Source organism: Trichosurus vulpecula, chromosome 3 (assembly GCF_011100635.1).
Source record: "Trichosurus vulpecula isolate mTriVul1 chromosome 3, mTriVul1.pri, whole genome shotgun sequence".
Lineage (NCBI taxonomy): Eukaryota > Metazoa > Chordata > Mammalia > Diprotodontia > Phalangeridae > Trichosurus > Trichosurus vulpecula.
In genome coordinates this window covers 400,867,389-400,882,030 of record NC_050575.1, presented here as the reverse complement: position 1 = coordinate 400,882,030, position 14,642 = coordinate 400,867,389, and the positions used below count along the sequence as shown (strand labels likewise).

Genomic DNA, 14,642 nt, shown 5'->3' with positions numbered 1-14,642 from the left:
AGGAGAACTGGGCTTTTTCTGAGCCTGACCTTCATTTCCTATGTTTGTGCACATTCATGTAGCTGTTCATTCAGCAAACATTTATTGAGTGCCTGCTGTGTGCACACCCTGGTAGAGGGAGATGGAAGGTTTAGGTAAGAAGTGGTCCCTGCCCGTGATGCAGAAAAGACAGCTAGTATATATTGCAGCTTGAGAAGGGCCCTAGAGAGGACCAAAGAAGGAGGCCTGAGCGGGAAGGCCATTGCTAACTGAGGGCTCAGGGGCATATTCCTGGAGGAGGGTTTCATTTGAGTTGAACTTTAAAGGATGGATGAAACTTCAACAGGCAGAGGCTGGGCAGGGCTCCAAGATGGTGCAGTGCCCACCCAGGGGGCAGAGAGACCAGCTGAGGGAGGGGGCAGTATGAGGAAGGAGACTGGTGCTGTCTCTTGGAGGGCCTTGAATGCCAGGCAGGAGAGTCTGGACTTCCTCGTGGAAGCAGTTCCTCCTGGTGGAGGAACGACAGGATCCGATCTTGCACTTGTGGTATGAGAACAGATGTGGCAAGATGTCTGAGGAAGCTCCCTCATTTTCCAGGTGCATTAATGAGGCTTGTTTGAGGGTGGTGGCCATGGTAACTGAGAGGAGAGAACAGACGCTCCCCCTCCTCCCTCACCTCTCCATTCCAAAGATAACTTTAAGGCTTTCACTGTGGGGAGTCGGTCAGTGTGGTGTCACAAACACAAATAATGGCATCGGAAGAGACTAGGTTTAGGAGGAAAGCTGAGCCTGGCTTTGGACATTGAATTGGTGTGTGCGTCTGGAGGAGTGACCTGATGGTCAGAAAAGAGGACATGCCTGGAGGCCAAAAGGTGATCAAGGCCATGAAAGCAAAAGATTGCCAAGGGGGAGAGTCTAGAGAAATGGGAGGACTAAGGCCTGAATCCACATGAAGAGCTTGGCAAGAGAGTGAGGAGCCTTCCAAGAAGCCTGGGGAGATGGGTCCAGGGTGGAATAAGGGAGCAGCAGGCTTCAGCCCAAGAGAGCCTGAGGGCTCGAGGCCTGGGCCAAGACTGGTGGAGTCTGATCAGGAGGTCAGTCAGTGGTGGCCAGGTTGGGGGACGGGTGCAGATGAAGAGGTGGGGAGGGGAGAGCGGAGGGAGGGATAGATGGATGGACAGGGGGAGGAAGATGACCTTAGAGACAGTGGAGAGGAGGAGGCTGGGAAGAATTTAATTAACAGTAGTGAGAGAAATGAGCTTTAGTGAGGAGTGAGAATAGGTCTAATGGTCCTAGTGAAGGAGGAGAGAGAATGATGGATGGTCCAGAGAAGGCTGCCCTGGAGGAGAGACGCTGATCGTGTCCATTGCAGAAGTGGGCTGGGTCATCCCAACAGTGTGGAGTGGGAACATGGTGGGGGCAAGAGGACAGTGAAGACCTGCCTGGGCGGCATCGGGAAGGGCCCATTTATCTCGAGTCTGATCAGCATTCGTTAGCTGTGGCATTTATTTTGAGGACTGTGTGTATGTACTGCTTCATATGCAGTACTAATAGTAGAAGTCTGTTCAGACCTGGGACCCCACCTTTTACCAATGAGGGAACTGCCCCAGAGGTGTCAAGTGATTTTCCTAGGGTCACACAGGAAGGTTTTGGAGGTAGGATTTGATTGCAGGTTTTTCTCCCAAGTCCTGTTCCCTGTCTGTTATGTCACACTGCCTCCTAGAAAGAAAATGAATAGATAATGAGACTTCAGGCTCTTTTATCTTCCTTTCCAGATTCGTGTTTGACCTGATGTTTCTCACTGTCTGATTTCTTAGGCAAGATTCGGAGCCCCTTCCTGCAGAGGCAGCACACCCAGCCAGAAGTTTCTATTACCACAGAAGCCACCCCAGCTTCCCCAGAGCCTGCAACAAGTAACTCGCTTTGGTTTTTTATGGAAGGGTGGTGATAGGAAGTGTCTGAGTCTTCTGAAGCAGCCTCTAGGCCTTGGGAGTGAGTGGGAGGAGGAGTGCTTGGGTGCAGTCTGGCTGATGGAGACACTTTGTTCTCAGATTTCCAAGTGCAGCAGGGCCCTGGTGCTGCCCCTCATTCTCCAGGGCAAGCGGAAGAAGAAAGCTTGTATGAGGAGCCCCCAGAGCAAGATAATCTCTATGAGGAGCCCCCGCAGGTTGATGCTTCAACATCTTCCTTTGGGAATCACTGTCAAAAATGGTGCTCAGTTGGAGCCCTTTTGGGCCCACAAAGACCATCAGACCTGGCAGCTTTGCTCTGCTGAGCAGGAAGGGGGAGGGCAGTGGTCATGATCCAGGACCTGACATTTTGGGTGGGCCACAGAGGATGGAGGGCAGGAGGCAGCAACTCCCCAGCCCTCGGAAGATGTGTCTCCTCATCCTCAACCTCTCCCTGTACAGGGAGGCTGCTCCCCCTCCACCTTAGAAGTCTTTCTTGGGCAGCACCAGGAGAGAGAGGTGAGGGTGGGCAGGTTACATTGTTGGAAAAGAAACCATCCTTCTCCTTTTACCTTCCCTGGACAGGTAGAGGAAGAGGCTAGTTATGTGTATACCGACCACTACAAGCCGGCACCAGAGCTGGGCCAGAAGGGCCTCTGTGCTAGGGCCCTGTATGACTACCAGGCTGGTAAGGCCCACGTGTGTGAAGTGTGACATGTGCTGTCTGCCTGGGCATGGTGAGAGCCATCTGCAGCCCCAGAGGAGAGCTCAGGGTGGGAGCAGGCGTGCCTGTGTCAGGAAGAGGGAAAATCACTGTGTGTGTGTGTTTGTGTGTGTGCGCATGCGTGTCTGTGCATGCGTGCGCGCATGCGTGGGTGCGTGTGTGTGTGTGTGTGTGTGTGTGTGTGTGTGTGTGTGTGTGTGTAATGTATAGCACATTCAAGTTCTCAGAATGCTGAATCCAGGGGCTGGTATTATGGGGGACAGTGGTTCTAGCAAGAATCGTAGATTTGCTTTTCGTCCCTACTTTAAAGGGCTTTGATTTCACCCTTGTGGGCATCCTCCCATGAGCACAGATCAGAACCTCAGTTCTTTAGTAGATGGTCTTCCATCTTTTGGGGCTCCTTGGTCGCCTGGTCCCCAGGCTGACCATGAGCCTCTGAATTGAATTCTCTGGTGCTTGGAGGACAGTCTGCTCCAGCTAGGAGCCTTCCCAGCTCAGTCACCTTTAACTGCCAGAGCCCATGCACTCCTGGCCCAGGCTTTAGAACCTGGGGTCCTCTGGGAGGCCCAGGGGACAGCCCTCCCTGGACGTAGAGTCCGCACCAGCACTGCCGTACAGGGGGACTAGACTCAGCCTCTGGGGACCCTTCTGCCTCTCAGTCTGCCATCCACAGACCTGAAGACCCCCAGGGGCAGGGGCTCTGGGGGGGGCGGGGCTGAGTGGGGAATGAATAGCTGAACAACTTGGCTCACAAGGTGTCCCTGAGGCTGTTCGTAATCAGTGTTTTTGCTCTGCTCTCTTATTTCAGCCGATGACACAGAGATCTCCTTTGACCCTGAAAACCTCATCACAGGAATTGAAGTAATCGATGACGGCTGGTGGCGTGGCTATGGCCCAGATGGCCACTTTGGCATGTTTCCTGCCAACTATGTGGAGCTTATCGAGTGAGGGCTGCCCATCGATGGGGTTCTGGACTCTCCAGGTCATTCCTTCACTCCACTGACGCAGCATGTTACCTGCCCTGGAGGTTGGGTGCTAGGGTGATGTTGCCTGATAAGATATCCACTGCGCTGGGGGAAATGGGGGACCTGTGAACACCCAGCCCCCACAAGACTTTTCTTTTGCTGAAGTGGTGAGGCGACTCCATTCAGTGCCTTTCCAGGCTTTGGGGTCCCTTCTGCTGGCCTATAATTTCGTCTCCCCCATTATAGCAATAACCTGGTGATTTCACATCCTCAGAGGGAGACCTGGGCCTGTCTGATCTGCCAGTGTCCCCTAAACTTCTGTCCATGTTGGTGGTGATTAAGTTAAGCCCTCTTTCACTTCACAGCCTCTGAGCCCTCCTGGCTGTGAGTGTCAGCCTTCCCCAGCACCTCCGGGGGCCCCTGGTGAGTCTGGCCCTCTCTTTGTTTTCCTCTTGCTTTCGAGGGGTGATGGCTGCAGCGCTTGTTACTAGAGACTTTTTGGGTAGAATGAATTTAGGAAGTGTTTTTATTTTCGTATATGACCAAAACCAGCCTGGGTTACCATGGTTTGGAGGCAGTTTGGGATTTTGTTCTGGGATTTTGTTTTTTTAATCTGCCGCTGTCTCCATTCCATTCTCCTATTCCCTTGGCCCCCGTGTGTGTGGGCCAGGGTTAACAGCCTACACCAGTGGAGTACATGAATCAAATGTGTGGAAATTTCTACAAACATGATGCACCCTGCAATGTGATTTGTCTCTGTGTCTTGTAACAAGGGTCTTTTCTCCCAGTATTTTAATCAATAGACAGGCCACAGGAACTTGGGCTTGGGAGCACTTAGACTCCAGAGCTGGGTTCATCATAGCCCTTCCCAGCTCTGGCTGCTTGCTTTTCCCCATTTCTATCCCATCCCACAGCTTTAAGCAAATAAAAACTAGCCCCTTTCCCCAACAATGTAGTGGCCCTCTGTGGGGGACCTTGAAACATTTACAAACTAGCCTAGGTTCTAGAACCACGCTCTTGCGGGTGGATGATTCCATCGTGTTTGGCATCCCTCAGATGTTGGGTTCGAGAGCACCACCGATTCTGGGACCCCACTGTGTTCTACTATCACCTGTTAGAAGATTGGACTAGCCCCTTCACATTTTGGATTAGGCAGCTCTCCATCCTAAGGTGGAGAGCCTCTTTAGGCTTCACCAGATGGAGGAGAGATCCAGGGAGTGTTGATGGCACGGTCATTCAGCTACAGACACAGGGAAGGTCCTGCCTCCCACAGCCCTCCCTGATCCTGCAGCTTCTTTGTGGCTGCCATGTACCACAGAAGCTGACAGGGCCAGTACTGGCCAGGGATGTGACTGTTTGATCTGAGGGTGCTGGGATAGTGTCACCAGAGGCAGAGCTAAGAGTGTGATGCCTTAGCTTCCTTTCTGCTGACTAGCTACTCAGGGTCTTGTCCCATTCACAGTCCTCCCAGATGTGCACAGGACCATTTCCCAAGTGTTTCTGCCCCTCGATTTTGCCCATGGGTCAGACACCTGCTCAGACTCAACAGGAGGAATGGGTGGAGGTGACTTTATTGCGCAGTTTGCTTCCAGGCTATTACTTGGCCTTGCCCTGGGCAGCCACTGCCTCCATGGCCTTCCGGACTGTTTCCTCATCCCCAAGGAACTGCATGGGCTTGGTGGGCTTCAGCTGGTCGTCCAGTTCATACACGATGGGGATCCCAGTGGGCAAGTTGAGTTCCATAATGGCCTCGTCTGACATGCCTGTGAACAGCAGAGGAATCAGCAGTGAGCCTACTGCATTATTCCTGACTTCCTGCCTCCTGGGAATCACCCAGGAAGTAGTACTGTGGGGTCAAGTCAGGAGCAATGATTGGGCCCCATGGAGTGGACAGTGATGATAACCTCCTTGGCATTCCAGTGACCTTTATAGCCTGGGCCAGCTGGCCCTAAAGCAAATCCCCGCTCAACAGCAAAATCCTAAAGTTAGTGAAGAAAGGTCATGCTGAAGAAACTAGCGCTAAGTGCTCCATGTGTTCGGGGAGGGGTGGGATGGCTCATCATAATGTATCCTGCTCTGTTTTTAAGGCCCAGGTGCTTCCTCTCACCTAGAGCTGGAGAAGACAGATGAGGAAACTGAGGACCATAGGTGACTTGTCTGGTGTCTCAGTGGCTTTGAACCCAGATTTATTTAGCTGGCCCAGTTCAGGAGGTATTGGGCATGATATGGTTTGGGCCAAGTGGTGGTTAATTCTTGGGCTAAAAGGGAAGAGAGTGGCTTTCCCCCTAGCATGGGAAGGGCAGGGAGCTACTTTGTGGAAACCTGACCCAGTCTGGTCTCATGCTATCACGTCTGCCTGGAATAGCAACATGACCTTTAGCATCCTCACCCAGCAGTGGGCACCACCCAGTGTGCTCAGGAGACAGTTCTGGGGTGGAGCTCTTGATCCAAGACACCCGTAGCTATTGGGCATCAAACACAAAATGGGTTTTTTCACGTACAACCTACTTGAGAGGACACTCCTCATCCCTCCCCTTCCTCCGTTTGGATTTTAGACACTGGAAGTACAGAAGATCATCGATTGTGGACCTTAGGTGGCATCTAGTGATTCTGCAGATGAGGGAAGTGAGGCCCAGGATTTAGCCAAGATTCAAACCTTGGTCCCTGTGACGTTAAGTCCAGCATGGTCGGGGGGGGGGGGGGGGGGGAGCAGACTACAGAGGAACAGAGTGCCCTCTGTCCTTTGCTCTCCAGGGAATGGTATGCTTGCTCCAAGCTAGCATCTCAAATACTTCACACAAAGGAAGAGGGAATGAGAGCAAAACTCAGGAAAAATGGAGGGTGGATAGGGCTGGAATGGGCAAGGTGTTAGATGCTAGAATCCTAGGTGGGATGTGAATCAGTAACCAAACATACCTAGCATTGTCCCTACCCTCGTTACCATTTATCGTGTTTATTGTTGCTTGTTGGTGATGAGAGCTTGATGTTTGGGAAGATGGGTTCCCTGTGTGAATCCCTAGGGGCTTGAGCACCTGGCCCCCTTACCAGCTTCTGCTCACTGAAGATTATGGCTTGCAGCTGTGCCACTGCTTATGAAGCAGCGAGGTATGAAAACAACATGGAGAACAGAGTTCTTGTTCCATCCTTGTCCCTAACTTACTATGTGAAAGAAAAGCCACACCCCTCTGTGGTCCCGTATGCATGTGTGTGGAAAACAACTTTATTGTCTATCAGAAATGCCCCCAAGTTTCTTACCAGTGCCTGGGACCTGTTTACAACTCTGGACCTGAAATGTTGTGCTCATTTGTTGAGAACCTGTGCTTCTCATCATCGAAAACTTCAGGAATTGTTGTTTCGTACAAGCTTCTTTGCTATCTGCCTCATCATATTCCCAGAGCAAAAAGAAAAATTGCAAAAAAGCAGGATTTCACACTATTTAACCATGGAGAGTTAAAAAAAAACATTTCATTAACCTGGGATGCTCTTATCTTCACTGGAAGGGTACCTGCCATCTTACTTGATGTTAGTGGATGATAATTCCCCACTCAACTTTCTGAACAAAATCAAGAACTCATTCTGAGTAGCTCCTGATTGTGCACAGTAGGCTTGCTGGTTCTCTTAACAGTTGGCCAATTCCAAATGTGAAAGGTGGCATGACAATCACTGGCTTTGGGGCATGTGTAGTGCAGTTTGGGTGTTTCTTGGGAAAGATTTGTTGTGTCCAAACAATATCCATAAAATAAATTGATAGCAGTGCATTTTCAGCAAACTTAGGCCTGATATAATATATACCTTTCTTACCTTCTGAAAAGCTTACTGTACGTAAGTCAACTGGTTAAGTTCTGAGTTACTATACACTGCTTTGCTGGGACCCAACTTTGGGCTCTCAGACACTTGGATTTGAACACAATTAGGAAAAGGAAGACCTCAACATGCCGCCTTATTTACTCCATTCTGATGGTCATGGAATCAATGAGAAAGACTCATCCTGAGGTGTGGAAAGAAACCTTGCTGGAGAAAGGAAAACGAGAAAATTTTTCAGGGTACAAATAACTTGGAGTAAGAACAAAACAATCTTAAAAAACCTGGTTTTCTAATGGCAATAATACTGTTTCTCCTTTTCTTCACCTGTCACCACAGAGTACCTGCCACTCAGTCTTCTTTTCCTGTGGTGATCTCTGCAGTTTTTTTTTTTTTAACAGCTTTTCCCCTCAGTGTTTTAGCTTGTTAAAATTATCTTTTCAGTTCTTAGCTCATTTATATAGGCTTATTGGGTTGGAGGTTTGAGGCAAGAAGCTGTGGCACTGGGCTAGAGGGTTTCATAGGTATCATAAATGTTATTTCCTGGGTGCTTATACCTGGAGTTAGTTGAAAATTTTGGGAAAAATGACACTTGGAGAGTAAACCTTTCCCTACTACTGCTCTGTTCCTTTCCTATCGTATTGCATGTCTAGTGTCTTTGCCAGCCCGCACTAATGTAGGGATGATTGCAGGATATCAGACTTATCTTGTTAGGAAATTGAATTTCAGCCTTAGGCTGAAGATGGGTGAGGTTAATATAGAGACAGAAGACTGATGCCTTCTCTCTCCAAAAAGTGATCATACACAGGGCACTTTCCAAGGGAACGCTTGAAATGAGTACTTTCGTAACAGCAAAGCAGATGGCATTCAGTAACCCCTCTGAAGTGCGATTGTGAATTGAGATCTACGTTTTCAGGAGATGGATTATTGTTATTACAAGTACAAATCAGACCCTGCCAAATGCTGCCTACTTTGCGTTAACACCAAGAGAAGTCTCAAGGAACTGGAGTTGCCAGTAGGTTATCCCTCAGCAGCTCTGTCCTGGGCTCCCTAAAGGAAAAAGGCCCAGAGCAACAAAAATTTCAAAATGTCACGCTTTTTAGATTTTTGGCCCGGAGAGTGAATGAACTGTATACAGGTTAAGTGCAGTCTGTAAACACTTGTCAGTTTAAAGGGGGAAAAAAGCATGAGTGCTACGGCTGGCCAAGTTTAGGGGCTGCAAGTTGGCTGTCCACAGGGTAATCTGAGGTGCCGTGGGTTTTGCCCCATCAGCTTTTCCGACAACTTGCCAGCTGCTTCTGATGTATTTCGAGAAGGCCCACAGGGCAGCACACTATGAAAATTCTATTAAAGAGAGCCTGCTCTTAGAAAAAAGTGAGAAGGATGGCACATATATGCCAACATCTGCATTTCCCTTAAAGACACCATAGGAATTCTTTGGCTTTGAACTTGAAAAACCCTAGGCTGTTAATGGAACTTTTCACAACTCCAGGGGCTCAGTTATCTCACCTTTGAATAAACTTTTAATTTGCCTGAGGGAGCAACAAATGAGGCCACCTTGAAATCGCCTCATCCTTTCAAGGTTTTCCTTCATTTCTTTTTCAGAAGTTGACAGGATCCTAGACATGGCTGGAAGGGGCCTTAGAGCATTTGTTTAAGGTCACACGGGGAGCAAGTAGCTGAACTGGAATCTGAACCAGGGCTTTGATTGCAAATCTAGTCCCCTCTACCACACTGCCTCTCCAGAGTGTATGTGTTACAAGGCATTTAAGGACTGGATCACAGATGGACTGATTCAAAGAGTTAAAACCCACCCATTAGTACCCAGGCCACAAGTAACAGAAATAAGTGAAGGTCTATTAAATACTTAAAATGGATCCGATTGGCATTAAAAAAAAAAAGGTGAAGGTCACGGGATCATAGATTTAGTACTGGAATAGATCTTATAAGGTCATGTAAGCCAACCCCCTTCTCTTTGGATCAGCCTGGGTGTAGTGGGCTAGGGGCTGGAGAGCTGCTTCCTGGAGGATCCTCTGAGGGAGCCCTGGGGGGTGTGTGAATGTGTGTGTGTAATCCACCTCCTCTTTTGCACCTAACATGAACCCCAGCCCCGGCAGCAGCCACCTCTGCCTACCTGGGGTGGTTTTTTCATCAAATGAGAAAATTGGGCCACATTATTGCTAAGAATGATCAAATATTAGAGCTGCAAGAAACCTGAGTTTGTAAAAGTCACAGACCAAGAGTAGGAGACCCCTCTTTGGCCACCTAGTTAGTGAAGAAGTGGGCTCCTCTTGTGGTCATTTCCTGAGCTGTGCAGATAAGATCTGTCCTCGGCCCTGATTGGGGGAGGAGGCTGGTATGAAGCATTATAAGGAAAGATTTTCCCTTGGGGGTTGTGCATCTCCTCAGAGTCCACCCAGGTGTCCTCGCCTCCAGATCTCTTATTTGCCACTGGGCGGGGTGATGGAAATAAATGTCACCAAAGTTACATGCTTGGTTCTGTTCCTTCCAAAAGGTCATGGGTTAAGTGACAGCTGGACCTTGAGACACCTAGGTGAAAGCAAAATTGCAGCCTGGCCTATGCTTTGATCCTTAGAACTCTAGAGACAGCAGGGCAAAACTTGTGCTCTCAGCCATTGTGAGCACCCCAATGAGGGGACCAGCTTGTCTGAGCTGGATTCGTAGAGCAAGTGTGCCTGCCGATTGGGCCATGGCCAAGTATTTCCCCTTCTCTATACCCCATCCTAAATCCTTTTTTTTTCTCCTCCCATTTCTCTCCTTGGGGACTGCAAATGGGTTCCATGAGGGGAAAAGTTCTGAGAAACATAGGAAGGAAGAGGATGAAAAGCCTGCTGCCTCATTTCTAGGCTCTGTCAGACCTCAGTCTACTAAAGCTGCCAAGATAAAGGGTGGGGCTTCTTGAGAAAAGAAGCCTCTCTCGTCCCACACCCAGCTCTGGCCACCCTTACCTCTCAAAGTCAGACCACAACCTAATGTGCCCCCAAGGGGACAAGACTTAAGAAGGCCAGTTCCCCTCACAACATCTAGGTTAGCTCTGGGGCAAACTAGGTACTTGCAGATGCCAGATGTCTGTCCCTGGCCGCTCATTTGTGACACTAGCAGCGGGTGCTTGCTTCAGACCACCCACCATCTCCACTCTCCCACCCACCTGCACTCATGAGACTGAGTTTGAGTCCTGGCCCTTAATAGCCCTATGATTGAGGCTAGAACTCCCTGAAGGCCTTAAGATAGAGCCTAGAGCAGGGGTGGGGAACCTGCAGCCTCAAGGCAGTGGGTTCCCCACCTCTGGTGGAGGCAGCTCTTCTATTCCTTATTCTCACCAACATGTCCAGGTAATTTACATATGGATGTTATCACCCTGTCCTCTTTCTTACACATATATGGACTTGTCCATTCCTTCCCTCCCCACTCCCTTGGGGTAGGGGTGAGCTGCGGTTGATGGTCACTGAAAGTAGGGTCCCCTGGGGGAAATGGTGGCTTGTCTCAGGCAAAATCGGCACTGGGGTGTTGAGGAAAGAAACGGAAGCAAACAGCTGCTTGGTGTCAGAACGTAGAAGCAAAGAACGTTAACTCTGGGGGAAACCTGCGAGATCATTTAAGAATATCTAACACCGATGAAGCACTGCAAAGTCAGCTTTATGCTTTTCAAACTGACAGTAATCATAGTGTTTGTATAGTGCGTTAAGTTTTGAGAAGCACTTTACAAATATCTCTTGATCCTCACAACAACTCTGGGAGATAGGTACTACTATTCTCATTTTACCAGTGAGGAAACTGAGGCAGGTTAAGTGACTTTCCCAGGGTCACAGCTAGTGAGTGTCTGAGGCCTTCCTGACTGCAGGCCTGGCATTCTGTCTAGTGTACCACCTAGTCTAAACTTCACATTTCACGGATCTACAGAGGCAGCTGGGCTTGTTCAAGTGTAGAACATCTGTTGGTAGAGCTAGGGGCTAGAACTCCAAATCCCAAGCCAGTGGTCTAGAGCTAAAGGGACCTTGGAGCCCAACCCCTTTGTTTCACAGGGAAATTGAGGCACAGAGAAGCTTGAGTCACGTGTAGCAGCATCAGTCCCTCATTTCCTACCTGTCTAGTCAGCCATCCCCACCCCACCCTGTGCCCCAAGCCTTGAGGTCCGGGCTCAGGCGACATAAGAAAAAGGGTCCTCTCTCCCAAGGAGTATTTGGCAGTGACAGGTGCTGCTGAGTTCTGTAAGGCCAACATGAATTCAGCTGTCTCCTAGCCAAGCTGGCTGGTCCTGGAGGGTGAGGCCCAAGTGCAGTAAGGCACTTCTCTGGGGTCCTGGCTTCTGTGTATCACCCCCAAAACTGGCTGGTTCAGGCAATTAAGGGCATTCTCCCAGTGGGCCACATCCTATCCTGGCTATCTCCAAGAGCAATCGAGAAATCTGTACAGGCTAATTAAGAACTGAGCATCTGGAGTGGGGACCAGGCTCTCTGTATGGCCTTGGCTCCAAGGCTAGCTCCTAGTTTGGAGGTGGGGTACCTGGGGAGGAGCTCAAGCCCAGATCAGGAGCCTGCAGGGCTTGGGACAGGAGGACATTGCAGGGTAGCCACAGGCAGCTCCCACTGCCAGGGACAGAGTCACAGAGATCTTACCTTCCAGGTGCTTGACTATGCCTCGTAAGCTGTTGCCATGGGCAGCAATAAGAACTCTCTTCCCTGACTTGATCTGGGGGGCGATTTGCTCATTCCAGAAGGGAAGAGCCCGGGCAATAGTATCCTTCAGGCTCTCACAGGTGGGCAGCTCCCCAGGCTTCAGACCAGCATAGCGCCGCTCCTATTGGAGGCGATAGAGACAATGCCGTGGATGCATCCTTAACCGGGGGCCCAATGCTTTCTCTCCACACTAATCGTCCTCATATTCCAACCCTCCCTTCTTTCTCCTTGGCCTGAGGAAGGGAGCAGCCCCAGGTTCCACACATCCCCTCTCTCACCTTGCTGATGACCGCATGGTAGGGGTGCGTCTCATCCATGGGTGGGGGTGGGATATCAAAGGAACGTCTCCAGATCTTGACCTGTGCTTCCCCATGCTTGGCGGCGGTCTCTGCTTTGTTGAGGCCTGTGAGACCACCATAGTGGCGCTCGTTCAGGCGCCAGGTCCGCACCACGGGCACCCACATCTGGTCCACACCATCTAGGATGATCCAGAGGGTGCGGATGGCACGCTTCAGTACTGAGGTGTAGCAGATGTCAAACTCCAGGCCAGCTTCCTTGACGGCCTGGGCTCCACGCTTGGCCTCTTCCCTCCCCTTCTCGCTCAGCTCTGCATCGAACCAGCCACAGAAGCGATTCTCTTGGTTCCATGTGCTCTCACCATGGCGGACGATCACCAGCCGATGGGTGGGCATGGTGATGGCAGTGGCAGGCAAAGCAGAGGGGATGTGGGTGGTGGAGACAGCTCTGAAATGCAGCGGAGCACAGTCTATGGGCCAAGTGTTCTTGGCTTTATGATGCTCTGACTCCACCCCTCCCCCTTTGACTAATTGCCAGCTGGCATTCTGGGCCTGTGGGAGGGGGATGGACAGTGGCAGGTGGTCAGTGGCCTTGTCGGAAGGAGGAGCCCAAGGCTGGCAGAAGGGAGCCAGCCTCAAAATAACTTTTGAGACTTGACTCCAGTGACAGATCTGTCCAAAATAAGTCCTGAGCTGGGCCTCTTGCCCAGGGACTTCCTTAGCCTGAGTCAGGGTCTGGGGGCCTCTGGGCCTGGGGCGATGTGGCAAGATGACCTGAGTTTGGGTGTAAAGGTGAGAGGGACCATCTGAGGGAATGAGTGGAACCCGGGGGGCCATCTTGGCTCCCACCCTCAGAGCCCTAAAGCATTGGGGGAGCGCCAGGAAGCCTGATCAAGGAGTAACTTGGGGGGTCTAGGTGTCTCAGGCTTTCTAATGCTGAAGCCCCACCCTCTGGGCTGACATACACCTCGATGGCAAGTGGTATGGGCCTTCTGGGGGGTCTAGAAAAACAGAGGTCCCCCCCCAGGGCACCCAGGAAGCTGGGTTAGGGAGGGGGTTCTGGAGGCCACAGGCAGAGATGGGCAAAGGTGACAGTGCTGTTACCATGGTGATACACAAATGCCTTGTCCAAGCTGGGGGGGGGAGGGGGCGGGGTTGAGAGGTAGTAGGAGTAAGAAGCCCCCTCTCAGTTTGTAGAAATGGGCCTTAGGTCTCAGGGACCTCACTTGCCTAAAAGTTCTGACGTCCCAAATGTAATAGTTTGAGGAGTTAGTACTTGAAAGCTGAATTTTGACTCTCCCACCCCCAGGGTCTCCCTCTACATCCCATCTCCCACTCTGCTCTCCCTCATACTAGCCCTGGACCAGTTCTATACCATGACTCCTACCAACCAATCCTGCCTGTGTGCTCCCTGAATCACTTGGTGATCTCATCACCATGGATTTAACGACCAACTCTATGCTGATGATTCTCAAACCGACCTATCCTGCCCCAGTCTCTTTGCTGTCTTCCAATGGCTCATCTCCAACTGCCTTCCAGACTTCTCGACCTGGATGTCCAGCAGATGTCTCAAATCAATATATGCAAGACAGAAGTCATTATCTTTCCCCCTAAACCCTCCCCCTCCCCCCTCCTACTAACCACTGTAGATGGTAACACCAGCCTCTCAAATTCCTCAAGCTGGAAACTCAGGAGTCCTCCTGGACTCCTCACTGTCTCCCACCTCCCCTCACCCCCATATCTAATATGGTGCCAAGGCCTGTTGATGATCTCTAAAGATGTTCCCTTCTCTCCTCTGACCCTGAATCGTCCTGCTGCAGACCAGCATCCCCTCCTGCCTGGACTCTTGTTACCAGCCTGCTGCCGAGTCTGCCCGCTTCCAGTTTCTCCCCACTCTGATCCATCCTGCATTTAGCCACCAAAAGAACTGTCCTGAAATGCAGGTCTGACCCTGTCATCCTCTAACTCAAACCCCAGTGCTTCCCTATTGCCTTGGAAATCAAATATAAAATCCTTTATCTGGTGTTCAAAGCCCTTCCTAACCTGCCCTTCCCCCTCCAACCACACTCATCCTGAAAACCTAGAGAGAAGAGAGTACCAAGAAGACAACCAATGGGTGCCAAAGCTGGGATTTGAACCCAGGACTCCCTGACTCTGAGGCCAGGTATGCTCCATCCCCTTCCAATACTTTCTTGCACAGGAAAGTTATCGAATCCCTTTCCATTCTTCCC

General features: G+C 50.5%; 2 protein-coding genes across 2 annotated transcripts in view; one reads left to right on the top strand and one right to left on the bottom strand.

Annotated features, from left to right (window-relative positions):
- The window catches only part of DBNL (drebrin like), a 28,970-nt gene extending 24,604 nt beyond the window's left edge, over window positions 1–4,366 (top strand). The window contains exons 10-13 of the mRNA XM_036749273.1: window positions 1,797–1,892; window positions 2,031–2,146; window positions 2,514–2,616; window positions 3,461–4,366. Of these exons, the coding sequence (XP_036605168.1) occupies window positions 1,797–1,892; window positions 2,031–2,146; window positions 2,514–2,616; window positions 3,461–3,600 (455 nt within the window). The 3' untranslated portion in view covers window positions 3,601–4,366. The remainder of the gene's footprint in view (window positions 1–1,796; window positions 1,893–2,030; window positions 2,147–2,513; window positions 2,617–3,460) is intronic.
- Window positions 4,367–5,183: 817 nt separating this feature from the next.
- Window positions 5,184–12,841, bottom strand: PGAM2 (phosphoglycerate mutase 2). The gene is made up of 3 exons (XM_036749274.1): window positions 12,394–12,841; window positions 12,056–12,236; window positions 5,184–5,380 (listed from the first exon to the last, which is right to left on the bottom strand). The coding sequence occupies exons 1-3, from the start codon at window positions 12,805–12,807 to the stop codon at window positions 5,214–5,216; spliced, it is 762 nt and encodes a 253-aa protein (XP_036605169.1). The 5' UTR covers window positions 12,808–12,841; the 3' UTR covers window positions 5,184–5,213.
- Window positions 12,842–14,642: the final 1,801 nt, after the last annotated feature.